Source organism: Diplodia corticola (genome assembly GCF_001883845.1).
Source record: "Diplodia corticola strain CBS 112549 chromosome Unknown scaffold39, whole genome shotgun sequence".
In the NCBI taxonomy this organism is placed as follows: Eukaryota; Fungi; Ascomycota; class Dothideomycetes; order Botryosphaeriales; family Botryosphaeriaceae; genus Diplodia; species Diplodia corticola.
In genome coordinates, this window is record NW_017971518.1 from 135,251 (window position 1) to 159,751 (window position 24,501).

Genomic DNA, 24,501 nt, shown 5'->3' on the forward strand with positions numbered 1-24,501 from the left:
AGCCCAACCCAGTCGCAGCCCACAGCCCACACTCCAATGGCCGCAGATTCGAAAAACGTAACCAATCACATCGTGCAATACTCCATAATTCATTCCAGCCACACAGCACACACACACACACACCCCCAACCCAACCCATCCAGCACTCAACCTGAAAAAAAGAGAGATGGATGCTTTTTGTTTTTTTCCCCCACCCACCCATCCATTCCTTTTCGCAGCCCTGCATACATTATGCTTCTCTTGATAATAATCCCCGATTGCCCGCATCAAAAAAAAAAAAAAAAAACTCTCCCCATCTCCTTAGCCCGAAACGCGGCGGCGGCCCGCCCGCGCCTACCTACCACACACACCATCACACGTCGTTTTTTTATTCCCACCACCATTACCACCAGCAGCCGCGCCGCGCCGCGCCGCGCGCGCATTCCCGCTCGTTCCGTTCAGGCGAGCCGGACGTCTCCACACACACACACACACACACACATAATGCGCGCGGATGCAGGCGGGCCTGATGGGAGCTGCAGGATCGATCGTGGTGCAGTAGCGCTGCGGCCTTGATGGGTGAGGCGAGCCGCCGTTCGCGTCCCGGATTGACCGGGACGGACGGATGGAAGGATTGAGGGAAGGATGAGTTATTATGGGGAAGAGAGAGGGAGAGAGAGAGAGAGAGAGAGAGAGAAAGAGAGAGACAGAGCGGGCGGGTCTCGGTCTAGATGCTGCTGGTTCTGTTGCTGGTGCTGGTGCTGGTGCTGGTGCTGGTCGGCCCTACCTACGTGCGAGCTTTGGTGGGGGGAGGGGGAGGGAGGGAGGAAGTCGAGAGCGCTTGGCCCTGCATGAGTGAAGGCAGTAGCAATGCAAGCACGCGGCTCGGGAAGTGGAGCGGACTCTCCTCGATTGTTCCCTTTTTCCTTTTTTTCGTTCGTAGGTACCGCTCGGCGTGGAAGCCGAGCCCGCGTATGTAGGTGTGTGTATGTATGTATGTATGTATGTAGCATACGCACGACCCGTGACATGGGAGGAAAGCTCTCAGACGTAGCTCTCGCACCCCACCACGCAGCAGCGAGCCTCTTGTCCCCTTCCCTTCCCAACACCCTCCGTCATGTGCATTTCATCAGCTGGCCGGCGACAGTTGTCAGTCAGGGCCCCGACCCAGGCACTAGTAGCGCAAGACCAACCCCTGCGGCTAAAAAAAAAAAATAGAATTGCCATGTGAAAACGAATGGATCCGATGGCATTATTTTTGGCATGATGAGAGAGGACGTTCAGGCACATGTCACCCTAGCTCTAAGAGCGAATTTCTTTTTTTTGTTTTCTTCCCCTGTGATCCAATGCCCATGTAGCCTCTTTTCGGTGCCAAATCTCCACCGCGTGGAGTTTTGTTATTTGTTTTTTTCTTTACCCGCCGGCCCCGGCAGCCGGCGGAAGGAAAGGAAGGGAAGGGGGGAGGGGGGGAAAAGCACGGGGGAGGTTCGTTGATTCGTTCGGAACCGCACTGCCGAAGTAGACGGCAGATCCGAAGGGAAAAGCAAAAAAGCCGAGACCGTTCCTGTCCATGTCGTCAAAAAAGAACAATCTCCGATGATGAAGGCGAGCTGGAAGAGGCGGCCGACATCTCCGGCAAGGGAGGGGGAGGATGATGGTGGAACCATGGCTTCCCGTAGTGGTGGTAGTAGCGAAATCTTGAGGCGATGGTCGTCTCCGCTAGCAACATGTAATCGTAATTGGGGTTCGGGCTTTACCCTGGTGCCGTCGGTTCCGCACCACAAAGTCAACAGGGCGTGTTTCATGTTTTGCAAGTGCATTCTGCAAGCTCGCCAGCTAGCATCCTTGTTCACTGCTTAGCGCCGCTAAGGCCGTTAGCCGAGTCCATAGCTGCCGTAGACTATTACTCTATTTCGTCGCCGGGTTTCGTATCTTGCGTGCGGGTGCCGCAGCTGTAGAAAGTCTGTTTGGAAATTAAAGATTGAAACCACCTGCCCGGTAAAACGCATCCAGCCGCCACGTTGGACATACTGGACAAAACGCGGTCTGGACTCCTGAGGGCAGCGGAGTTGATGGTCGAAAGAAGGTTGTTTAAATAGCTCATGCACGGCGCACGTAGAGGCCAGCAAAGTAAAGCATACAACCCACTCACTCATCCTCCAAAGCCTATTCCCGTCTCATTGACACCAATCCCACCGGCAACGACGGCCCGATCGGAGCTCACAGCACAGGGACAACAATAACAACAATATTGCCACGAGAGCACCTTCCTTGAGAAAACAATATTCAATTTCTCAACTACCTGATGAGAAAGCCGTCCATACCACCATCCCGTCATTACAGCTTCTCCGTGTACATACCTCGATACCGGTAGCGCAGCCCTTCTGCTGCAAATAGACAGACACCATGGCGGCCCGCATTGCGAAAGACATTATCTCCGTGTAGCAGCAGCAAAAAGGACCCTTCTGACGGGGGAACAGGGAATGAATAACGAAGAACAGAAAAACTGAGCAAACAAACAGGGATCGGTACTTGGAAAAGGAAAAAAAACTCTTCATGGAAAGGAACTGTTGTAGTAGTAGCTGCGTAATGGTATGTGTGTCTTGCTTGTGTAGAGTATAAGCGCAAAGAGTAAGTGTGAGAAAGTGATTTGCGTTCCTCATGACTTCATCCCCCAACCAATCCATCACAGACGTAAAGCGTGTTAAATGAAAGAGAAAACTCCCGTCCACCGCCCATCCTTCCCATAACTATGTCTTCGTCACTCCGTATCAAGTCGTCGATCTCCTACGCAATTTTTTTTTTTGGTCATCATCCACCACCTGCATCTTACCACCAATGCTCCGGACATCCCGGACGCGTTGACTTCTGTCAGATATCATGGTTATGACGTAGAAGCGCGAAGTTTCTCCGTCCCAACAAGACAGAAGAACCTCAACCTCGATGTGAAGCGAGAGATGTGTAGATAGCATGAAATGCCTACAACTCGTCCCTCTTCGACGTCGCCTGGGCAGCAGCAGACTTCTCCTTATCGGAGAGGCTGCTCGCCATCTCATCGACGACGCTCTTCGCCTCCTCGAACTTCTCGTTCGCACCGTCTCCCGCAACGACCGCGTATTCTCTCAACCGAGCGCGCGCGCTCTCGACCACCTCTTGCAGGCGGCTGGTGGCGCTCTCCAAGGCACCCTGCTGAGGACCGTAGACGGCCTCGCTGACCCGGCTCGCGGCGGCAGCGTAGCCGTCACCGACCGCCGAGCTGACGGCGGCGGCGCGGTCACCAGCGGCTGCGAGGTTCTCTTCAGCGGCGCTCGAGACGGCGGCGGAGACCGAAGAGTAGACGTTCGCGGCAGTGGCCGAAGCCGCTTCCACGGAGCCCGTGGGTGTGCCATAAATAGCGATCGAAATGGCCTCTTGAGCCGAGAATGCGACGTCAGCCAACGAGCTCTGCGCCGCCTCGGCGTAACCGGTCTGTGTGCCGTAGACTGCTTCGCTGGCTTGGGACGAGGCGGAGCTGTACGCGCTGCCGGCTGCCTCGGTGGCCTTTTCGTAGGCTCCCTTCTCGGTGCCGTAGATCTGGATGCTGACGGCATCCACGGCTGAATTGATCTGGTCGTTGGCGGATCCGATGATATCTTCGAGCGCAGCGGGGGGAGTGAAGACGGATGAGACCACCGAGGAAGCAGACTCGTATGCCTCGCTTGCGTAAGACGAGGCAGACGATGCTACCGCAGGATAGCCGGTCTGATACACGGATTGGAAGCGGCTCATCACGCTCTCAGTGAAGTCGGGCTCCTTGCCAACAACGAGCTCAGACACAAGAGATTGGACAGCCGCATACTGCGCTGCTGCGGCCTCAGTGGCCTGTGCCCCATAAGCGCCAGCTTGTGAGTAGACAGACTCGGCCCAGGGGGTAGGAGCGCCGTAGACCTGTTCGCTGGCTCTAGCCACCAACGATTCCCAGTTCTCTGCGGCCTGCGAGGCAACAGACTCCGTCCAGGGAGTCTCCGAACCCACAACACCTGAACTCGCTGCAGAAGCCACGGACTCGGCCTTCTCTGAAACGGCCGAAGCGGCAGACTCGAAAGCTCCCGTTGAAGTTCCGTAAATGGCACTACTTGCCTGTGCCGAAGCAGCAGAGAAAGAGGCAGCAGCTGCGGACACGGCGGCATCGTACTGGGAAGACGCGGAATCCAAGACGCTTTGTGCCGGTGGCTTGCTGGTCTGGCCGGCCACGGAGCTGGCAGAAGCGAGCAAATCTTGGAGATGGCTCGAAGCAGCGCCGACAGCAGCTGTGTACTGACTCTGTGCGGCGTTCAGATAGCTCTGGTATGCAGGCGTAGGAGATCCGTACACTGCCGTGGATGCGGCATCGAGGAACTCGGAGTAGCGGGCATGAGCAAGACCAATGCCTTCGTAGTAGCGCCTTTGAGCCTCCGCGACATACTGCTGGTGAACCGGGGTAGGCTGAGCTCCAACAGCGACCTTCGCACTCGAGAGCCTAGGTGATGGTCAGGAAATATCCCAGAATTGGTTTCAGGCGTTGAACTTACTGTGCAGATGCTGCGCTCAGTCCCTCGTTAAGTCTAGAAGAGGCAATTGAAGAGACAGACTCCCACGCACCCTGCGTCGGACCTGCGGCGTAACTCTTGACCGAGTCGGTGTACTTGAGAGCGTTCTGTAGCTTAGCAATAGCAGCCGCGGCCGAGGAAGAGTAGGCATCATTGATAGAGGAAAGAGCCTGCTCATGAGCGGGCTTCGGGGTTCCAGAGATCTTCGCAGAAAGAGCAGACTTGGCTTCTTCATACTGTTCCTTGGCAAGCAGAAGCGCAGAATTGTACTGAGCGCTGGCCTGGGCGCGCAGCGATTCGACGACTGGGGTCGGAGTGCCATAGATGGCGTACGATGCCGCAGTGACAGCCTGAGCGTACTTGTCGGAAGCAACGCTGACAACGCTTTCGGCAGAACCTTGCTCAGGACCGTAAAGTACGCTGGAAGCGGCCGCCAGAGCCTTGGCATACTGCTCGCTGGCCAGAGAAGTGGCCGACTCGACGGAGCCCTGTGTCGATGTGGGCTTCAAGATCGCCTCGCTGATTGCCCGAGTGAGCTCAGCAGCGCGGTCACCGGCCTCGCTGACCATACTCTGAACCTTCTCCGAGTATGTGTCATCATCGGAGTCGTCGATCTCATCCTCGAAAACAATCTGCTTCGCCTCAACAATGGCTTGAGCCATGGCGCCGCCCCACACCTTCTTGACGGACTCCGTGGCATCAGCGCCGGCCTCAGACATAACGGAAGAAGCTGACTCGATACTTGCAGATGCTTCAGAAGCCAAAGACTCGGTGCTGGATGACGCTTCCGAGGCTATGGACTCAGCAGCGGGAGTAGAGCTCCCGATGACAGCTTCGCTAGCCTGGGAGGCGATGGACTCGTAGGCAGGGGTTTCAGATCCAACGGCTGCCTCACTGGCCCGAGAAGCAAGCGATTCGTACGCAGGTGTCTCGGATCCAATGATGGCCTCACTGGCTTTGGATGCGATCGACTCATGGGGAGGAGCCGGTGACCCAAGAACAGCCTGACTGGCCTGATCTTTCTTGAACTTGGCGGCCGAGACAACACTCTGTGCTGCTTCTCCAGCGCTTGAGCTGGCCTTGGAAGCCTTCGAACTTGCAACGGAAGAAATGCTGTCCGTAGCATCTTGGGTTCCCAGGACCGCCTCAGAGGCCTTGGTAGCCGCCTGTTCCGCGACTCCAGGTTCGGTGCCGATGATGTTTTCACTGGCAGCAGATGCGGCGCTTTCCAAACTGCTCGACGCCCCAGAAACCGCCGACTCAACCGTGCCTTGGGAAGTTCCTGCAACAGCCTCGCTAGCATCGCTGGCGGCATTCTGGATTGCATCTTTGACCTTGCGAGCTGCGTTAATGGCCGAGGGGGGGATGACGGTCGACTCAAAGTCATCAGAGCTGTCGTGGGTGTAGAGTTTGAAGCGAGCGACATCCTTCAAACGGACCAATTCCTTTGCAGCTTCTTCAGCAACGGCCATACCGGTCTCTTCAATCTTGACGCCTTCTGCCTTTGCGACCTTGTTATCAGGGTGCTCGTAAGCGACAGCCTGGACCTCCCGGCGCCATTCATCGAACGTCTTCTTCAACGAGTGGTATTTTGACCAGTCTTTGTAGGTAACACCCTCCATCCAGGCCCAGCGCATGCCAATCTCTTGGAGGCCGAGGTCTCTGATGTGGTCGATAACCTCAAGTGTAGACTCGGTAGCTGAGACAATGAGGTGTTGAGTTTCTTGGTCGTAGTTCTGTTTCCACGAGCGAATGGCTTGAGCCTTCTCCTTAATGGCCTGGCCGGCGGCGCGTACTGCGCCCATGAGGCCACCATAAGCAGCTTCGATGTCGTCCTCGTTTGCCTCCTCAGAAAGTGCTTCGACAGCGCTCTTGATCTGTGACTTGAGATCATTGAGCTTCGATTCGGCGGTCTCCTCGAGCTGGACCAGGAAAGCTTGGCCGACGCCGTGAGCTTGGCTGTCAATCTGATGGGCAGTTATCTCCTTGACTCGCTCTTCAAGATCCTCAGCACCCTTATCCGCGGCCTTGGCGAACTTCTCTTGCCATGTCCTGAGGTCCTTGGCCACCTTTTCATGCACGTCCTCGTTCTTGGAATCCTTTGAATCGGATCCCACAGAGCTGCTCGCAGTGGTGCTTGAGGACATGTGAGCAGCAGCGGAAGCCGCGACTGAGGAAGAGATGGACGAGGTGCTGGATGCCGCCGAGGACGATGAAACAGAGCTGTCGACCGATTCGACTGCAGCCTCCAGCTTCTTGCCATCCTTGTAGCGGCCTAGCCTCTCCTTGATTCTCATGAGCTGTGGCTCGACATTGTCGCCGTAAAGAATCCGAAGTTGCGGCCAGACCTGACGGAACACGAAGTTTCCGAGCGAGGAAGCGCCCCAGCGAGCGTACGGGTAGCCGACATCAACGGCGTAGTGGCGTCCTTGCTCGTAGGCATTCTGTGCGTGAGGGAGCACAACTTCGTATGCCGGGACAACCTTGCTGTTATATGTATCACCAACGATGGAGGATGCTTGATCGTAGTAAGGGGAAGCGGCGGCAGAGAATTTGTCAACGTGCGGGGCAAGAGCTGCATCGTACTGTGCCTTTGCTTGGCCCTGAGCCGACTGGAGGCGAGGTCTCAGCGTCTTCTCCCACTCGGCAGAAGCAAATTCCTGGGCCTGTGCGACGCGAGGAGCGCCATAAACCTGGTAGGTGTGCTTGGCAAACTCGGCCGAGGGCGTGTAAATCTGATCGTTGAAGCGGTCGAGGTACGGCTGGGCCTTCTCGACGTGGGGAGCAAGGTAGGTGTTGTAGTATGGCTCGACGTATGGGGCGGCATGTGATTGCACGGTCAAGTAGGGTTTGCACAGCTTAGGAGAGTCGTCGGAGAGGTCGTCGAGAGACTTGGGACAGCGGAAGAGCATGGTGATGATAACATACCACACCGACACGCTACGCAGCGGGGTCAGCTCAAAAATCTCTCGACGGCGGTGCTCTACTCACCGGACGGCGTTGCTGAAGAGCCATGGCGCGAAGCCGCGGCGCCTGGGCGGCTGCTGCTTGGGCTTCGACTGGCGAGCGGCAGTTCCGTTCATGTCCTTTGGGTCGGTCAGGTCGCTGGCGCTCTTTGCCGGCCTTTTGACGTGGCCGTTGGTGGAGGCGGCCATGTCGACGCGGGTGGAGGCGCGTGCCGATCGACGCCGCTGGCGTCTGTGCGTGCTTGCTGGGAAAGACGATGCCGTGGGGCGGATGCGCGCAGAACCGAGCAATGCTGGCGAGTAGAGAGGCTCAATGCTGCGGTGGAGGCAGAGCTGGGGCGGGGAGGAAGGGTTGACGGCGTGGTGTCTCAGTGTGTGGCTGCTTGATGCAGTCCGGCACTGGCGCGCAGCTTTGGCAGGGAATCAAGCTATGTGCGATTGCGATTGTTGGCCAAGAACGGCGACAACGCCAACGTCATAGGCTTGCAAGTGCAGCTCGCAGATCCGCTCACGATCAAGCCAGATCGCGGCCTGCAGGGCGCACTGCACTGCAAGAGGCGCCTTATCGTTGCTTGATGCCCCGGTGTCCCCCGCCTGCAACCACGTGCGCGCGCTCTTGCCGCGGAGCTCCAACGCGACGTATGCGACATATGCGACGTATGTGGCTCTGCGGGCTCTGCGGGCTCTGCGATCCGACATGCCTGGGTACCTACAGGCTAAAAAAGAAGCACCGGCGCCGCTTTGCGGGGGTCCACCTGTGCAGTCCCTGAGCCCGAAGTTGCACATGTAGATCAATCTCGGGGACCTTCTTTGCACGCCGGCTTGCTGATGGGCGCCTGCCGCGACTTCCTCCAGAATGCCCTTTTGTCTGCGAGTGAGATGTTGGTACGGTCGGAAGTAAAGCCCAAGGCTGGGGCTTTCGAGAGCTTACCGAGCTTATGTAAGCCCCTACGTGAGATAACCCGGGGTGCCGATGGCGAGGCGCAGGAGCCACTTGGTTCACGGTTGGTCCCTCTGGTCCCTCCATTCCCTTGTCCACCCAAGCTCCGTGTCGGACACGACTCTCCGCAAACAACTCCTTTCCGCTACAAAACCAGCCATCCGCCGCAACTTCCTTGTCGACGCCCTCCCCCACGACGCCTGCAGAAGACCCGCCCGATTTCCTCCGCGTCGCCCGCATCGCCCGCATCGCCCGCATCCTCTTGCGACACTGAGATGATTCCATAGAAGCATCGTCTTCCTGCGGCGCCACGCCCGACCGGTTTCTTTCGACCTTGCCCCGGCTCCCTCAGCTGCCGCCTGACCTCCGCACATTGACCGCCACCTTCGATTTCCTCGTCGACCGCGCCCCGCATCATGGCTTCCGAAGAAGGCGCGTCCGCAGCCGCGCCGCCCCCACCGCCGTCCACCACTCCCGATGTCATGAACGACCCTCAGTTCGATCCTGAGCCCGCTTCCTCCGACAAGACGGCAGACGACCCGGATACTTGCAGGATATGCCGCGGCGAGGGGACCAAGGAGGAGCCACTGTTCTACCCGTGCAAGTGCAGCGGAAGCATCAAATTCGTCCATCAGGACTGTTTGATGGAATGGCTGTCGCACTCGCAGAAGAAGCACTGCGAGCTCTGCAAGACTCCCTTCCGCTTCACCAAGCTCTACCACCCGCAAATGCCCAGCAGCCTGCCCACCACCGTCTTTGTCCGCAGGGCCGTTGTCCACGTACTAAAACATCTAATGACATGGTGTCGCGGCCTCCTCGTCGGGTCCGTCTGGTTGCTGTGGCTGCCGTGGTGCATGCGCGTGATATGGCGTGCGCTGTTCTGGTGTGGTGACGGAGGCTTCGCCGGCGACTTGCACCGTGTATCCAACTACCACCGTCGCTTCGCAGCATCTACCGCCGCTGCCCCAACCAGTGCCGCTGGCGCAAGCGCGACATCGTCCGCGAACCCCACCGGCCTTGCCGTCACTCTGGCTCCCTTCTCTCACTCTCTTCTGAATATGAGCGCCGGCGAGCCGACTGCTTACGTCTTAATCAAAAAGTTTCTCCTTGGCCTGGGCCCATTCCCTGATATCTTCAATGCTTCCTTTACGAACTCGACCGATAATGCCACCTTTACTCATACCATTCCGATCAGGCAGGCTACGCTCCTGTCAGACGTCTCCTTCCTCAGGTCCATAACATCTCATCCCTCAGTCAACCGGCTGATTCTCGACATCATCGAGGGCCAGATAATCACCGTCCTAGTTGTCATCGCTTTCATTCTTATCTTCCTCATCCGTGAGTGGGTGGTACAGCAGCAACCCGTTATAAATGTGGCAGCTATGCAGGCACTCAACAATCCCCCGCCTCACCCCCAACAACCACATCAGGATGCTGGAGAAGATGCCGAGGGAGAACAGGAAGGGCAAAACGAGCAGGACGCAGACGATAGCACTGGAGATGATGATCGCTTTAGCGATGTCTCAGACGAATCGCTGGAGCGATTTGCTGAACTCGAAGCCTCCGCCCACGATGATACTGTCGAACTCGGCACCGAACCGCCGGAAATCGTACGAAAGAACCTCGGTCCCATCCCCGATGCAGACATCCGTGAGGCAATCAGACGGCAGCAATTTGACAAAGTTGCAGCGCTTATTGCCCAGCATGACCCACTGGGCAGGAGAATCCTTAGAAAAGAATTATTCGATTGGATTGAGATGGTCAGCGACAAGGTCAGAGAAGGTCCACGGGAAACGGCATTGGAGAAATGGCTCGAGTTGCGCGATTGGGCGAAGGATTTTGAGGGCGTCATCGTTCCGGCAGCAGCCCTAAATGGTACTTCCAGACCAGTCCTCTTCGAGCCGGATGGGTTCGAGTTAGCCATCGCCGCAAACAAACGCTCTGGAAGCTCCGATGTCATTCCTCCCACAATCGAGAGTGAAGATGACACAACCGGCCTTACTGAGAGCTCGAGTCAACAAAGACCAACAATGCCCGAGCGAGGACAATCATTCCTGGCAACGGAGATACAACGCGATCTGGAAGAAGCGACGCGGAGTTTCGCTTCGTTACCAGAGGCGCCTGAAGAGCAGGTTGCAGATGCGGAAGGGGAACGCCAGAGCAACAGGAGCGAAGGAAGCTGGCAGCAAATCAACGAGTCGGATGTTGAAGGCAAAGATCACCTCACCCCGGAAACCACGGAAGCAGAGGCTTCTAGCCAACCAGAGTCTCAGATTGACAATGGCGAGGGTTCCAGTTCCGCAGGAGCTCGGACATCGGACCAGTCAACAGCATCATTCGCCTCTTTAGCTCCAGCACCAACCGAGCAAACAATCGTACCTGATCGTACCCCTAGTCAGGACAATTCCACCGGTGCAGAGGTGCAACCTCGTCCCAACCAACCAGTTGCAGACGCAAGTCTCTGGGAACGTGTATATGATTGGTTGTGGGGCGACATTGCTCTTACGGACGAGGATGGGGTCCCCGGCGCAAACGAGGAACACGTGGTTCAGAACTTGGCGGATGAACCCCCCTTTGTCCAGCGCGATGCAATTCTAGGCGACGCTTTCGACGATGAGGATGCCGCTCGTGATCCTGAAGTTGCTGCTGCTGCCGCTCAAGCAGGTATCGACGTTATGGATCAAGATGCAGTTGAGGATGCTGAAGACCTTGAGGGTATCATGGAACTCATCGGCATGCAAGGGCCCTTGGTAGGACTGTTCCAGAACGCACTCTTCAGCGCCGTTCTTATATCCGCAACTGTTGCCGTTGCCGTCTGGATCCCCTATCTCTGGGGCAAGGTCGTTCTTCTCTCGCTGGGCAGGCCAGTTTGGTTGTTCCTGAAGCTACCTCTTCGCGTACTGTCAGCGACGGCGGATCTCATCGTAGATTCGGTGCTCTTTGCTGGCGCGGCGGCCCTTTACTGGTCAATTTTCGTTCTTCGGCTTCTGGTGCCCTTCATTGGTTCCCACAAGTCTTTCGACTCAGCTGCCTCATCTACGCGTACAGTCGCTGAATCCGCCATCGAGCGCGTATCAAAAGTGTTCACGATTGCCGGCACGAGCATGAACTCGGACTATCTGCATCTATCCATTAGCTCCCATGCTGCGCTCCGGTCACTGCAGCGCAGCTTCGGCGAATGGTCATACTCCATCTGGACCGGGTTCACTGAGGTTCACAGCAAGATTACAAACATGGAATCCTTCTCTGTGTTTTCTGCACTTGGGCGTTTCATTGACTCGGGCATTTCACTAGGGGCTGCTGTGGTCAACAGCGTCCGCGCATCCTTACCAGCCATTTCAATGACCAACGGCCTTTCTCTGAAACTCGACACCGGGAACAGCACCGTCTCAGCCATAGATTCGAATTTCGAGTATTGGACGCCTAGTGATCGCATCATCGCGATCTTAGCAGGTTACACGTTCTTCGCGATAGCCGGCGCGCTGTATCTGAAGAGGGGTACCCCTTTCACTACATCACAGAATGGCCGAAGAGTGGAAGGCATCATCTCAGAGGTGTTGCAGCAAGCCGGCGGCGTCCTCAAAGTAATCTTGATAATCAGCATCGAGATGATCGCATTCCCTCTTTATTGTGGCATTCTCCTCGATGGCGCCTTGCTACCTCTGTTTGAGGATGCAACAGTCTTCTCTCGGATTGAGTATGCTCGAACTTCTCCTTGGACCGCAGGATTCGTCCATTGGTTCGTTGGCACCTGCTACATGTTCCATTTCGCTCTGTTCGTGTCCATGTGCAGGAAGATCATGCGAACCGGTGTTCTCTACTTCATCCGAGACCCAGATGATCCAACTTTCCACCCCGTCCGCGACGTGCTTGAACGGAGCGTCACTGGCCAATTGCGCAAGATCGCCTTCAGCGCCTTTGTGTATGGTGCGTTGGTCATCTGCTGCTTGGGTGGAGTGGTTTGGAGTCTATACTACGGATTCACCGGCGTACTCCCGATCCATTGGGCGACGAACGATCCGTCAATGGAATTTCCACTGGACTTGCTCTTTTTCAATTTCCTCACGCCACTGGTCATCAAGCTGTTCAAGCCCAGCGATGGCCTTCACGAGATGTACCGGTGGTGGTTCCGCAAGTGTGCGCGGGCCCTTAGGCTTTCCGACTTCCTCTTTGGAGAGAAGGAGCCGGATGAACGTGGTCGACACGTCAGGCGTACTTGGTCAGCCTGGCTCCAGCGGAAGAGGGGCAACGTTGACAAGCCTGTGATTGGCCGCGATCGTCAAACACTGGCAGAAGATCGGAACACTGAGGTGTACTTCCTTTTCGATGGGAAGTATGTTCGTGCGCCAGCCTCAGACCAGGTCCGCATCCGCAGGGGTCAGTCTGTGTTCGTTGACGTCGATGTATTCGACCATCGTACGGACGGAAGGCCTGAAGATGACCCAGTCCACGGAAAAGACTCTGGCTTGACCCAGACGGTGTACATCCCGCCACTTTTCCGCTTCCGTATTTGCCTCTTCGTTGTCGCCATCTGGCTCTTCGCTGCAGCTACTGGCGTTGGCGTCACCGTGATACCCCTGCTCTTCGGCCGCCGTCTCTTTTCCAGCCTCATGCCCGAAGGTTCCCACATCAACGACATCTACGCATTCTCCGTCGGCGTCTACGTCCTCGGCGCCGCCGCCTACGGCATCTTCCACCTGCGCAACATCTTCAGTCTCGCCGCCGACTCGGTCCGCCACCCCTTCAACACGACCTACTCCACCTTCTCCACCCTCGGCCAGTACGCCGCGCAGACGGCGTCCGTCATCTACGTCTACAGCGCGCTGATCCTGCTCCTCCCCGTCCTCTTCGCCATCTTCCTCGAATTCTACATCCTCATCCCGCTGCACGCCTACCTCGGCCCCGGCGAGACGCACGTCATCCACATCATCCAAGACTGGACGCTCGGCTTCCTCTACGCGCGCATCGCCGCGCGCGTCCTGCTCTGGAACCCGCGCTCGCTCATCTCGCGCGCCCTCCACGCCGTCGTCCGCGAGGGGTACCTCCGCCCCAACGCCCGCCTCGCCACCCGCGCCTTCGTCCTCCCCGTCGCCGCCTTCTTCGCCGCCACCCTCGCCCTCCCGCTCGCCGCCGCCCACGCCGCAAACGCGACCTATTTCGCCGCCGCGCCCCAGAGTGCCAAGACGATGGTGTACACGCTCGTCTATCCGCTCGCGCTGTCGGTCGGGCTCAGCGCGTGGGTCGCGTGGGGCACGGTGCGCGCGACGGAGCGCTGGAGGCAGCGCATCAAGGATGAGGTGTATTTGATCGGGGAGCGGTTGCATAACTTGGGGGAGAAGCGGGCGGGGTCGGGGATCGTGACGGCCCCGGCGGCTGCTGGTGTCGAGGCGTGAGGGTGCGGATGTGGATGCGGATGCGGATGCGGATGCGGGTGGAAAAATGAATGATGGGCGGGGGGTTTAATGGGTAATTCAAGGGGAGATGGAGGGGGTTGTTGATGATGATGATGGGCTTCTCGGGAAGCTCTTTTTAAATGGGAGGGGTGGTCCTTTTTCTTTTTTCTTCTGCCTTTTAACGCTTCTGAATTGGCGTTCGCTCTGCACCACGCATAAGATGAAGTGGTCATCGTACACAAAGGCTGCAGAGAATGATGGTAGTTTATGGTTTGTATGGGTTATAGAATATTATTGAATGGTTTCTTTTACTTTGGTGTTTGGTGCGCGCTTGTGGTATGTGGAGTGTGCACTTCCAGATTGGTACGAGGGTCGGTCACGGCTTCCTTTCTTACCTCAAGCATGACGAGGACGTCCACGAGTATGTCAAGACGACGAAATCCGTCATCCCCGTCCTTCTCGTCGTCGGTTTCCAAGCCGCACTGTCATTGGCTTCGAAGACGTTCCTTCCCCTTCCAGCTTCACACACCAAGAATATTTTTCTTCTTATGCGCCGCGCATCTACTCGACCTCGCACCTTAATAGCTCCTCACCTGATGGATGTGAGATAGACTACTATCGCGTGATCGTGTGCGAATGAAGCAATACTTTAGAATCGCACTGGGGGGTGGATCCAAGGTCCGTGTCCATTGAAGAGTGCGGCTCGGTTACTTATTCATCCAAGGAATACAGTTGTATCTAACACCTTCTTTTGGAACTCAGGAGCGCGAAAATGGCATTGTTGATATTTCACACGATTATCCCGAGGCTGTGAAGGCCATGATCGAGTTTCTTACTTTGCCGACTACAGTATCGACGATGCCCAAGATATCCCTGACCGAGTTCTTTCCACACTCGACATCTTCAAACTTGCTCGTATCTATCTGCTAGAAGAACTTGAACAACACGCGGAAGAGACTGTTCGTCCCCGATATAGTCATTCAGGTGCTTCCGGAGATGGTAAGTGTTTTCACGGATCACTACTGCGGTACTATATTGCGGACTTACTTGTGGAAGAAGATACAAAGGACACAATGCTGAAGAGAAGCCCAGTGATCAGAGTAAAAGAGGGGAAGTAGCGTAGGCTGTATGCTACCTTGGTGGCGAGCTGAAAAGGAAAGAATCGAGGTCGGCATGGTACGAGGAAATGGCTGTGTTGCAACCCTTTGCTCGAGCTCTCCAAATACCCTTCCAAACGAGTGCTCCGCTTTGATGAAGAAGGCGCCTTAATTTTCAGCAAAGCCGTGTCCCACGCGGAAGATCAAGGCATTCTACGTGTCTTCTTTAAACCACTGTCTCCTGATAAAGGCGGCAAAGCTGAGAGTGGAGGTTCCTCTGCCGTCCAACCAAATCAGTCTCTCAACAGCATACTCAACACGCATCCACTTCAGCCAACCGTCTCTTTCAGGGTTCCCTGATCTCGGATTTCTACTTTCATTTTCCCTTCAAGCGTTTCACAAGACTTTTCGGCAGTCATCCGAGTTCCCGTCCAGTGTATCGCTCGGCTGTCGTCTCTTCCCCCTCTATTCTATTGTCGTACTTGATTCATATCGAATATGAATTTTTTCGATGCACATGAATGAGACTTCCTCGTGTGTGGTTTGTGAATGCTGATGTAACGGCGCATCGACAGTGCACCCCACCCTTACGGCCACGGCAGCGATCGCCCCCCGTTGATAGGGCGAGATAAGCACATGCAACCTAGCCAACCACCGAGTCCTAGCCCAAAAAGTCCGGGGCATCTCCAAGCAAGGAATGGCGCGAGCAAATCAGTCTCGGCTCGCCCGTCAGGACGACCCTATCTACACTGAGCCGTCCCGTCGTCGGTATCGCCGCCTCTGTGTGTCACAAATGTCTCTGCGTAACAGCGAGAGTTGGTGCACTATATGATGCCCCCCTCTCCATGGTCCGACGACCTACTCAGCTCCTGGTTTGTGTGACAGACTCTCACAGCACCATGGCTAATTCATCAACTGACGACAGCAATGGCGCCGACGCTAAAGTCTTTGGCGAAGGGATCAAAGATGATGCCGTCCTCGAGACGTTCGGATATGAACAGGGTTCGTTGGCCGTATGCGCTAAGCCTCAAAGGTCGGTGGCTAACGGTGGGCGCAGAGCTGAAGAGGACTTTCGGTGTTGTCGGCATGATCGGATTCAGCTTCAGCATCGTGACGTGCTGGACCGCTCTCTCCGGTGTCCTCATCGTCGGAGTGGAATCAGGCGGGCCCCCGGTCATGATCTGGTCCTGGGTAGGCGTTTGTGCTGTGTCTCTGGCCGTCGCCTACTCGATGGCCGAGATGTGTTCGGCGTACCCAGTCGCCGGAGGCCAGTACTCGTGGGTTTTCATACTGGCGCCGAAAAGATGGGCGCGCGGGCTATCGTATGTCTGCGGATGGTTCATGCTGATTGTAAGCGTCTCGTCTTTTTGCTGGATGAAATACGACTCACTCATCACCCAGGGCATTCTGGCAATGGGAGCGGTGAACAACTTCATCTGTACGTGTCCAATTCGTCAAGGAACAAGCATGGCCGCAGACTGACGGAAAAGAAAGGCGCCAACTTCATCCTCGGCATGGCCAACCTCAGCAACCCGAACTACACCATCGAGCGGTGGCACACGGTGCTCGTCACGTACCTCATCTGCACGCTCGCCACGCTCTCCAACATCTTCCTCCCGCACCTCCTCAACCGCATCTCCAAAGCCATCCTGCTGTGGAACATCTGCTCCTTCCTCGCCTGCACCATCACCATCCTCGCCACAAACACCGACAAGCAACCCGCCTCGTTCGTCTTCTCCTCGTTCCAAAACACCACCGGCTTCCCCGCGTCCTACGCCGCCATCCTCGGCATCCTCCAGAGCGCCTTCGGCATGTGCTGCTACGACGCGCCCGCGCACATGACCGAGGAGATCCACGACGCGCGCAAGCAGGCGCCGCGTGCCATCGTGCTGTCCGTCTGGCTCGGCGGCGTGACGGGCTTCGTCTTCCTGATCGCGCTGTGCTTCTGCATGGGCAGCGTCGAGGCGACGGCGGCGTCGACGACGGGCGTGCCCGTCATCGCCATCTTCCACCACAGCACGCAGTCGGTGCCGGCCGCGTGCGCGCTGACCAGCCTCATCACCGTCATCGGGCTCGTGTGCGCCAACAGCCTCACCGCCGAGGGCGGCCGCGCCGTCTACGCCTTCGCCCGCGACCGCGGGCTGCCCTTCTCCGGCGCAGTGGGCGCGGTCCATCCGACCCTGCGCGTGCCCGTGGGCGCGATTCTGGTCACGGCCGTCGTGCAGGCTGCCTTCGACTCCATATACTTCGGCACCGTGACCGGCTTCAACACCGTCATTTCCATCGCCACCGAGGGCTTCTGTGAGTCTCCCCCTCTTTTTGAACCTTTGTTGTGTCCTGACTGACGTGCCACCACAGACGTCTCCTACGCCATCCCCCTCTTCGTCCGCATCCTCGCGCGTCTCGACCCGACGTCCAAGCCCCTCGTCGCCCCTCACTACTCGCTCGGCCCTTGGGGCGGATTGTTTGCTAATGTCGTTGGCTTCGTTTATCTTGCTTTCGCCGTCATTACGTTTAACTTCCCAACTGTGGACCCTGTTGATCGGGAGAATATGAATTATACCTCTGCAGCGGTGGGGGTGGTTATGATCATTGCGGCGGGGACGTGGGTCACGACGGGGAGGAAGCAGTATTCGGGGCCGGAGATGGAAGCGAAAGGGGTGGTTGTCGAGGGTGTGGAGAGGGAGGCCGAGGCCGAGACCGAGGCGGAGGAGAGTGGGGGGCAGGAAAAGATGGCGGCACGGTGATTGTGCGGTAGAGGGGGGACGGGGTTGCGGAAGAAAGTTGAAGCTTTCCAGCTCTTTTGCTGGCCATCTATAACACAGACAGCAGGACGGACCGCGAGTAAGTATCCAATAAAATAGCCTTCAAAACAACTGTTATGACAAGCCGTTCGGATTCTCATGCTACATCACCTCTTCCCGTCTGTCACGCTACAACACACCTCTTCAACACCCTCCCTTCCACCTCGCTCACCTCCCTCTCGTCCCCATCTCGACATCCATCCCACTCCCTACCGAATCCCTCCTCGTCCGGCTCGACCGCGAAACCGCCTCCTCATCCACGCACACACAACCTCCACCATCACCACCAACCCCACCCTCACCCTCACCCACCCCCGCGCCCCCCGCCCCGGCCACCAACTCCCGCTCCGACTCCACCGACAGAAAAAACAAACTCTTGCTCCCGCGCCTCCCCGGCCACATACTGCCTTGGTCTCCCCGCTCCCCAACCCCCCTCTCCCCGATCCCCCGCCAACTCCTCAACGTCTCACTACCACTTCCACTTCTTCCAGTCCTCCTCCTTCCTTCCCCACACCCAAACGCCCCAGATACTGCCCTCAGCGCGCGCCGCAGCGGGTTCTTGAGCGCGGGGGCGGACGCGCACACGGCGCCCAGGCAGGCCTCGACGAGGGTGAGGGCGAAGACCCAGCGCGCGGCCCAGGTGACGTCGTAGGTGGCGTAGAAGACGTGGTGGAGCTTGGCGGTGCGGAGGAGGGCGCAGGCGCATGTGCTGTGTATTTTTGGGGGGTTTGATTTTAGTGTTGGTGGTCGTTTTGGTTGTTGGGGTGGTGGGAAATCTGGAGGGGAGGGGTAGGGGGAGGGGGAGGGAGAAAAGATTGAGGGGAGGGGAAAAGATAGGGGAGAGGGGAAGACGACGTACAAGATTCCCAAGCCAAACACAAAGGACAGGGCGAGCTTGGAGCGGGGCGAGATGCGCAGGTCCCAGAAGAGCGCCATGGGGAGGACGCAGGCGGTGAGGTCTTGGAGGGCGGAGAGGGCGGCGGCGATGACCTGCTTGGCGCCTTCGTCGACGCAGCGGTAGTCCGGGTGGGCGGCGGTCCAGCGGGGGTCGGCCTTGAGCCAGTAGGCGGCGATCGGGGTGCATTCGAAGGGGAGGGCGAGGGCGAAGGCGAGCGTGTAGCAGGCGATGAAGCCGATGTTGAGGTTGATGGTCGTGCGGAACCAGGGCTTGACGGCTCCGATGCGGCGGTAGAAGAGGAGGATGGAGATCTTGATGAGGCCGCAGGTCGAGAGGGAGAGAATGGATATGGAGAGGACGAGCTGGTTTTGGTGGGCGTGGTGGTCAGTGAGGGGGGCGTTGATGTGGCTGCGATGTATATCACCTTTCTGCTCGGCGCGATCAGGTCCACGGTCAGGTCCCAGGTGTGGCGATCGAAGCCGTATAGGTGCTCTGCTGGATGCTTGGTCAGGCTTTCCGCTCCGACCTGCGGGGAAAAGGTTGATCCCTACAGAGAATGGTGCATATGCAGAGTCCGGTCAACGGAAACTTTTCGGGTCAGTACGCTTGGCCGTGTTAATTTGCGAGAGTGTGGGAGTGACGTACAAGGGAAGCCACCATGAGAAGGTCATCGAGCCCAGCGTTACGCCTGACGAATGCGCGGTCGTATAATCTAGCGAGAACAACGACAAAGGCGATAGGCGTGAAGACGAGACTGATGACGGTAAGAGAGCGCTCGGCACGGATGCCGTGGGGATATGCGTCCGTCTGCCAAGCCGCGACCAACTCGGGCGGAGCAACTACGCCGCCAGGCATGGCTCGTTTCTTGTTTCGGATAGAAGATGGATCAATGGGAGCAGGCGTCTACATGTTAACGGGACAATGTTCCAAGTTGCTCGGCTTCAGCCGGTCAACATCACGGTGGGGGCCCTCTTTAGTATGTACGACAGGGTTTAGGCCCACCACCCAGTGACCATGTTCATGATGGCTAGCGACGCGTTGTGTTTTCCTGTTTGGGGACGCAAAGTGGGGATGGATAGTAGGTCTCAAAGTCTATTTGGAAGGACGGTGAAGCTAGAGAGTAGCGTGATTTTGGCTGGCGATCAGGAGTAAATCGACCGGCATGGCCTATCGAATCACGTAGACAAGGCCGACGGGGTGGTTGCATTCCCTGCGCGAGCCCATCATCATTGGCTGCACTGGAATGCCTGCAGTCTTGACAAAAACGGCGGCTGACGCGTGTGCGAGAGCAGGATTCTGTGTGAACGCGGCCGCTTACCATTTGGAGGATAGCTCCAGCAATAGCCGCGGCTGACGGCACGGCTCTCACCCGCAATCCTTAGTGTGGTCGTTTGAAATGGAGGGAAAATTAGGTTAGCCAACTACCCTTTGAGTGACGTGTGCAGCATCAGGTGGTCTTTGGCGCCTTTTCGCTAGTGTTTCAGAGTCGAGACCTATTGACCAGACCCTCGGACTTTCCAACCTGGTTTGCGTACGTGTCCTGGAACAAGGCATTGTTTCGCAGCCTCCTCTCAGCCGAGTAGCATCCCGGAATGAATACACGTCTAACAAGGACCAAGTCGTACTCTCTTGTATTGATGATTGGAACAGCCGGGCCGTGGTGTTGAGAATGAGCATGATTCGCGCATGGGCCATATCAGCGCTAACCAGGACGGGAAATTGATGGTACTACACCACGCCAAGGATCGTGACCGAATCCACTGGCTGGACCGCCATGAAACCAATTCGAAACTTTAAAGCACCGGGCAGGTCGGCGCTGTGCTGGTGGGTGAGGTGACGGGAACGATGGTGAAGATAATCTTAGAGGTTGGAGACAAAGGTGGTTGTACGGTTTTCTTGAGGAAGAACGATGGTTTTTTGCGTCTCACTCTCAATCTGTACGACATTCTTCCTGGAGTAGTGCACTCACTACCGAGGTCCTCAGTGTCATCCAGAGCCGGACTGCAGTGTTGTGAAACAAAGATGCCAAGTCGACCTGACTTATGCATTGTTCCATGGTTGAACATCAACCTGTCGCAAAGCTCGTAACCACCGGAGCGTGCGATGCTACGATTCGTTATCTTTGGTCCCGTGATTCTTGATATGCCTTCTAGAAAGCCACTCGTGCAGAGCGCACCTGCCTTCTCTAATCACGCTAACCATGTTCGGAGCCCGACAGGCCCATCTGACTTCTGGAGGCTTCGAAGATCATCTGCTTCGGACTTGTCTTTACTTCTTCACAACACCAATCCCCCTCTTCGCATGGGAGTCACCCGCGACATCGTCCGTGGCGCCTCGCCACAGCTCAGCGTGGACGCACTAGGTATTACCGCGACCTCATGCGCCGAGTTTCCTTACGGACGCTTTTATCTCGCAGAGAGCGAGGAAAGCTGCTGAAGATGCCAGCCTCACCCAAACAGCCACTGGCTGACACGGAGCCGTGTGAGACAGCCAACACATCGCCGCCGCAGAACCTCACCGAGAAATCGCAAACAATCGTCGCGTATGTGAAAGAGTGGGAACAACTTGTTGCCAGAAATCGCTTTGAGGAATCTGAAATGCTCCTCCGCCACCGCGAGCAAGAGGCTCGGTTTTTCCTCCAACTCAGTTGCCCTCGCCCAGGTCCTCGCAGTGAAACAGTTTCCCCTCAGCCCGCGTCCGAAGAGCATTCTGTGAATCCGTCGTTTGGAAACTCAACTGGAGAGACCATTATCGTCGACCTTGGTTCAGAAAGCGAGGACGAGCATGAGGAGCCTACTGGGGAGGAGACCAGCGTCATGGCTGAGAACACGCCACAGAGCAAGCAACCTATCAAGAACAACAACCAAGATAGCATCAACACAAATGCCTCTTTCGCCGAGGAATCCTACTACACTCGCCGTCCACGACACGAGGGGGGATGGTGGTCCGTGTCCGAACAAACGTGGAAAATCTTGTCCCATGCGGAGAAGCAAAAAGCATCAGATATAGGGTGGGCTATGGAGACAGATGCAGGAATGAATCCGGCTTTCCCATGCACCCACTGCAGGCAGCTGGGGCTGGAATGCCGTATAAGCGCACAGCCAGCCGTTCTTCTCAACGGCTCGACGCGTCAACGCTGCTGCACATATTGTTTCGCCAACGCCTTGAGGTGTTATCTACTGGTAAGTCTTCTCCCACTTCTGCCAACGCACGCTTCTTCATCTGACCGCGACCGAAGGACTCTCCCGATCAGGAAGACACTACGTCTGTCTTGCCTGCTATACAGATATCAGATGCCCGCGCCAAGCTCAAGCGCGCTCGGGTCTCCAGCCCGGTGTCGCAACCGGCGGACGTGAAGGAAGAGGAGGATTCCACCGAAAACACGCGCACCTCGGTCGACCAGGGTCCTGTGCGCGGCTCCACGGCGGTTGCGCACTCTCGTTCCTCCAACTCCAAGAAGCTTCGGAGGATCTCCATTGACTTGTCGGGGGACTAGTAAGGTATTCAGCTCGAGGTTGTGAGCGTGCTGGAGGACGGGAGTAGCTGCTGGGATAGCTGGGCTGTGGTGAACATCGGGCGGAGGGCATGAAAGCCCAAACCTGCCTCTGGCTGAGGCGTCAGATCAGTAGCTATATGGATGCCAGTTCTCTGATTGCGCAAGTGTGTGTGAGGTGACGACGGAGTGCCCTTGTGTTGGCAGACACACGTGACGCCCGGTCGCTGCTTCCTCAAACACAAGAGGAAGGCACAACACTGTAAAAACTCTGCGCGCCGCAGCCAGATCTTCCTCCAGCTCTTCCTCCAGCTCTTCGCTGCTCACCGTCTCCGACCAGACACGCTGAACGAACGCACTTCCAACTGCGACCCGCTCTGCCAGACAACCTCGAGTAGTCGCTCATCCTGCCCGCTTCAGCCGACAGTCCACGCTCCACGTCGAACGGTTGGTCCTAACACTCCTCCTGTGCTTGAGTTGTTTCTATGACAATGGAGCAGACAATACACAACGCAGCCGCGTTTTCACATTCACTCGGTCGCGTCGAGGCCTTCCGTATCAACCGCCCGCCTCTCAGACTCTCAGTTTCCAGAACACAACCTCCACCCTTCTTCCATAACACTCGACGCCCAGCAGCCAAGCTCCGCGTCACGTCGCCTTCATCCAGACACCCATTCACGCCCTCGTCGGTTCTCAACAACCCCTTCCTCGAGCGTCGACTCCATCAACCTTTTCCAACCCACATCAACCTTCTCTTGAGGCGACCGCAAACCGTCACCACACACTCGACCTGCTCCTACTCACAAGAGTCTTCACTGAGGCGTCCGCAAACCACCACTGACACAGTCAACCTTATAACAACTTCTACTGAGGCGTTCGCACACCTTTATCGGCACAACATTTGTCGACCTACTCCGACTCCCACCTATCTTCACTGAGGCGTCCGCAAACCCCTACCGACACAGTCGACCTTCTCATCTCACATCCATCTTCTCTGAGGCGTCCGCATATCCCGACAGATACAGTCGACCTCCTTCAGCTCACACTCATCTTGCCTTGTCTCCCATCAGGCCATCGATACAGCCTTTCTTGAACCCAACCCCAGCACGCAACTCTCTAGCAACAATGGCTAAAGGAGCCCCCGCTCTTGGCTACCGCTCAGGGAAGATGACGGACTGCGCACATTGCGAGTCTACCTTCCCTTCTCAGGTCCTGTACATCAAACACGTCAAGGACGAGCACCCCGGCGAAAAGCCGTACCTCTGCCCGCTCGGATGCGGAGCGGGTTTCACCGGGAAGCAAATGGTAACGAAGCATGTGAGCACTGGCGTGTGCACTGGTGGTGCCACGCAGGATTCCAACGAATCCGGTCAGACGGATGCTCCCACGACTGACGTTCAGAATGCTGTTCCCAAGCGTGCCGTCCAGAAGACTGCCGCTGCGAAGGACGACCAGCAGCCCTCGGGGTACAAGATACCCGACCCCATCGTCATCACCGGCCAGCGTGGCGTGGGCGCGTTTTGCGCCCACTGTGACCCGACAGGGAAGGATCCGGCCTCGCACCACGCGACCGAGGCGGCCATGTGCATTCACGTGGGCAGGGAACACGGCCCCGATGCCAAGCCGTTTCCTTGCCTGCGTGGATGCGGGAAATGGTTCGCCTTAAAGTACTCGATGACCCAGCACGCAGAGAAGAAGTGCAGGGGGCCTGCAACCCTTAATGAGTACCTCAGGTACCAGCGGGCGTTGTCGGAGTTGCAGCAGGGGTTGCAGGTCCTCGGTGAGAAGAAGAGGAAGAGGGTGGTCGAGGAGGGGGAGGGGGAGCCGGAGCCGGCTCCGAAGAGGAAGCAGAGGAGGGGGGAGGAGGAAGAGGAGCAGCAGCAGCAGCAGCAGCAGAAGCAGCAGCAGAAGCAGCAGCAGAAGCAGCAGCAGCAGCAGGCCCCGGCGGGGCAGAAGAGGAAGAGGAGGGTGGCTGAGGAGGAAGAGGAGGAGCCCGAGGTGGCACCTTCCAAGAAGCTGCAGAAGAACAGGCAGTCGCCTGCTCTGTCGCCGGCCTCTGTGCCGACGCACAGCAGTGGGGGTGCTACCTCAGGACAGCCGGCGGCGGTACCGGTGGTGGTGTGCGAGGGCTGCAACATGCAGTTCACCAAGCGGGCCAACTTGGCCAGGCACCAGAAGAAGTCCTGCAAGGGCAAGCAGGCCGCCACCGCCGCCGCCGCCGCCCCGGTTGTCCAGGGCCACTCGACCAGCAGGGTGCTGGCCGAGGAAGAGGAGGAGAAAGAGGAGGACGAGGAGACGGAGGCGCTGCTTTTGGCGGCCTTCGAGGAGGAGAGAGAGGGGGAGGGAGAGGGAGAGGGGGAGGG

The 24,501-nt window shown here is 57.3% G+C and overlaps 6 protein-coding genes across 6 annotated transcripts in view; 4 read left to right on the top strand and 2 right to left on the bottom strand.

Moving 5' to 3' along the window:
* Positions 1–2,958: 2,958 nt before the first annotated feature.
* On the bottom strand, positions 2,959–7,702 carry BKCO1_3900038 (transcription factor protein; the record flags this gene model as incomplete). Its single annotated transcript, XM_020275346.1, has 3 exons — positions 2,959–4,477; positions 4,530–7,487; positions 7,539–7,702. The coding sequence occupies 3 exons, from the start codon at positions 7,700–7,702 to the stop codon at positions 2,959–2,961; spliced, it is 4,641 nt and encodes a 1,546-aa protein (XP_020128558.1).
* A 1,167-nt stretch (positions 7,703–8,869) lies between these two features.
* BKCO1_3900039 (ring finger membrane protein) lies at positions 8,870–13,846 on the top strand (the record flags this gene model as incomplete). Its single annotated transcript, XM_020275347.1, has 1 exon — positions 8,870–13,846. The coding sequence occupies one exon, from the start codon at positions 8,870–8,872 to the stop codon at positions 13,844–13,846; it is 4,977 nt and encodes a 1,658-aa protein (XP_020128559.1).
* Positions 13,847–15,842: 1,996 nt separating this feature from the next.
* On the top strand, positions 15,843–17,690 carry BKCO1_3900040 (gaba permease; the record flags this gene model as incomplete). Its single annotated transcript, XM_020275349.1, has 5 exons — positions 15,843–15,945; positions 16,001–16,293; positions 16,345–16,381; positions 16,438–17,244; positions 17,302–17,690. 5 exons carry the CDS (start codon positions 15,843–15,845, stop codon positions 17,688–17,690), a joined length of 1,629 nt encoding a protein of 542 aa, XP_020128517.1.
* A 526-nt stretch (positions 17,691–18,216) lies between these two features.
* On the bottom strand, positions 18,217–19,500 carry BKCO1_3900041 (uncharacterized protein; the record flags this gene model as incomplete). Its single annotated transcript, XM_020275350.1, has 6 exons — positions 18,217–18,277; positions 18,331–18,456; positions 18,607–19,007; positions 19,070–19,140; positions 19,197–19,233; positions 19,291–19,500. 6 exons carry the CDS (start codon positions 19,498–19,500, stop codon positions 18,217–18,219), a joined length of 906 nt encoding a protein of 301 aa, XP_020128516.1.
* A 1,446-nt stretch (positions 19,501–20,946) lies between these two features.
* On the top strand, positions 20,947–22,141 carry BKCO1_3900042 (uncharacterized protein; the record flags this gene model as incomplete). Its single annotated transcript, XM_020275351.1, has 3 exons — positions 20,947–21,007; positions 21,091–21,827; positions 21,884–22,141. 3 exons carry the CDS (start codon positions 20,947–20,949, stop codon positions 22,139–22,141), a joined length of 1,056 nt encoding a protein of 351 aa, XP_020128534.1.
* Positions 22,142–23,263: 1,122 nt separating this feature from the next.
* BKCO1_3900043 (uncharacterized protein) overlaps positions 23,264–24,501 on the top strand; it is a gene marked incomplete at both ends in the record, with an annotated part of 1,759 nt that continues 521 nt past the window's right edge. The window contains one exon of the mRNA XM_020275352.1: positions 23,264–24,501. This exon is cut by the window's right edge and continues 95 nt beyond it. Within this exon, the coding sequence (XP_020128533.1) occupies positions 23,264–24,501 (1,238 nt within the window).